Here is a 1940-nt window from a genome sequence, read left to right as displayed (position 1 = left end):
CGACAAAAAGCGTGCTTTCCATTGCACGTGGCGCCGTCTAGGGTAGCTGTAAAGTGGCGCTGCCGGGCAGCTGCCGCNGTAAAATCCAACGATTGCTTGAGCGACTTGAGTGTCCTTCTTCCAGAAAGCGTCGCTTGAAGGGAAAACGTTGCTCTTCACAAAAGGGAGGGTAAGAGAATGCGAGTGCGAGCACGAGATTGTTCGCCAACTGATAAGGAGGCAGAGATTATCAGCAGCTTGCAGATTCGAGCGACGATGATTTTTCGCCGACAAAAAGCGTGCTTTCCATTGCACGTGGCGCCGTCTAGGGTAGCTGTAAAGTGGCGCTGCCGGGCAGCTGCCGCCGCCGCTGCTCTGGACGACCTTTCTGAAGAACAACAAACAGCAGCAGCAGCAGCGAAAGCATACTCGACGAGCACACCAGAGCCCATCCAGCCAGCCAGTCTGAACCCGATTCTCCCGACACCGGTTCCCAGCCACCTCAGCCCCCACCACCACTAGCACGATGACCTACTGGCGCCAAGCTGGCCTCTCCTACCTGCGCTACTCGCGCATCGCCGCTCAGCAGGTGCGCAAGTCGCTGAAGGCGGACAGCAAGGTGGATCCCATCAAGGACACCTCCACCATCAAGGTATCCTTCAAAGCCAAGGAGGCGGCGGCGGCCAAATAAGAGCTACGAGTGAACCGTCTTCATGATGCCATCCCCCATATATCCACTCCATCCTATGTGGAGTGCTGTAATCCAACTCTCTCAACACCGTAGAATCAACACCGTGGCTCTGTAAAGTATAATGCAATAAAAATAATAAAAAAGCTGTCATTTATTCAGTAACAAGGCTTTTGTGTTATTAGAATGGGATAACAATGTTTTTCTCGGTGTAGTAGGCATCCAGCCAGCCCTTGATTATCTTCAACTCCTGAACTCGTACGTCCTTCAGCGTCTGCGGGTCACTGGGCGTAGACGGACGGAGGTCTTCGTGGTGGCAGGCGCCGGGAATCTTGATTGCCGGCAGTGTTGGGTTCAGGGTATGCAAGACGCCACCGGCTGACCACGGGTCACGATCACCATTGCTGAAGATGATGTTGGAGGCGGACTTGATGTGGTCGCCGCCAAAGAGAATGAGCGCCTTCTCCACGTCCGAGTAGACGCCAAACTGTTTGTAGCAGTTCAAAGAGTAACTGGTAATGTTCCACGGGTTCGGCTCGAACATGTCAGTGACGCCGTTGGAGCACACTGGCAGGACCATTTCGGTGCAGGCCTAGCAAAAAAGAAGTCAAGTTCAAGCTTCGATTTTGCCAACAGTATCAGTTCACTAACCTGAAAGTTCCATCCGGCGATATCGCCAAGGCCTCCTCCCGTAGACTCGATATCGTTGCATTTCGTTTGGCCTGATAAAGAAGAGGGAGAAACAGATTAGTCATATTGTGTAATAAGCAAGCAAAAGACGCATCTTACCAGTGTAATTGTAGAAGATTGAAGATGCTGTAGAGGAATGAGAGAACATTAGGTCTACTGATTGATGATGCAATAATTCAAGAATAAATCTACCTTGATAGATGGTCTTTATCAGCGTTCGCTCATCAGCATTCGGCGTGGTAAGAAACTTGCAGGCGTGCTTGATTGGATAGGCGGGCATCGGGTTCAGAAAGTTAGCTGGAGCCGGGTAATCAGTCATGGACATGGAGTCCCAGGCGCCGAGGATGAAGGCAACAAAGTCATCGACGGTCTCCCGTTTCAGTGGTTTGCACAGCTGAAAGAGTGCAGTGAGCCAGGCACGACCTTCCTCAGTCTCTGCCACATGTCGAACTGCCTTCCAGGAGTTGCGAATCGAACTGGAGCACAGTGGTGAGTAGTTGGTGAAGTCCTTGGTGATGATGTCGTAGTACTGATTGCACTGGTAGATGCCCGGAAACTGCAGAATGGGCGCAGATGCTGCCAG

At 51.9% G+C, this 1940-nt stretch overlaps 1 protein-coding gene across 1 annotated transcript; it reads right to left on the bottom strand.

Annotated features, from left to right (window-relative positions):
* Positions 1 to 848: 848 nt before the first annotated feature.
* On the bottom strand, positions 849 to 1895 carry LOC108355122 (lysosomal Pro-X carboxypeptidase; the record flags this gene model as incomplete). Its single annotated transcript, XM_017606296.1, has 3 exons — positions 849 to 1259; positions 1319 to 1389; positions 1457 to 1895. Coding segments are annotated over 3 exons (921 nt in total), but the record flags the coding sequence as incomplete, so codon positions are not given.
* Between the last annotated feature and the right edge of the window lie 45 nt (positions 1896 to 1940).

Source organism: Rhagoletis zephyria, unplaced genomic scaffold, assembly GCF_001687245.7.
Source record: "Rhagoletis zephyria isolate East Lansing unplaced genomic scaffold, Rhagoletis_zephyria_1.1 Rzeph_scaffold_42488, whole genome shotgun sequence".
NCBI lineage: Eukaryota > Metazoa > Arthropoda > Insecta > Diptera > Tephritidae > Rhagoletis > Rhagoletis zephyria.
This window is presented reverse-complemented; position numbering and strand designations above follow the sequence as displayed.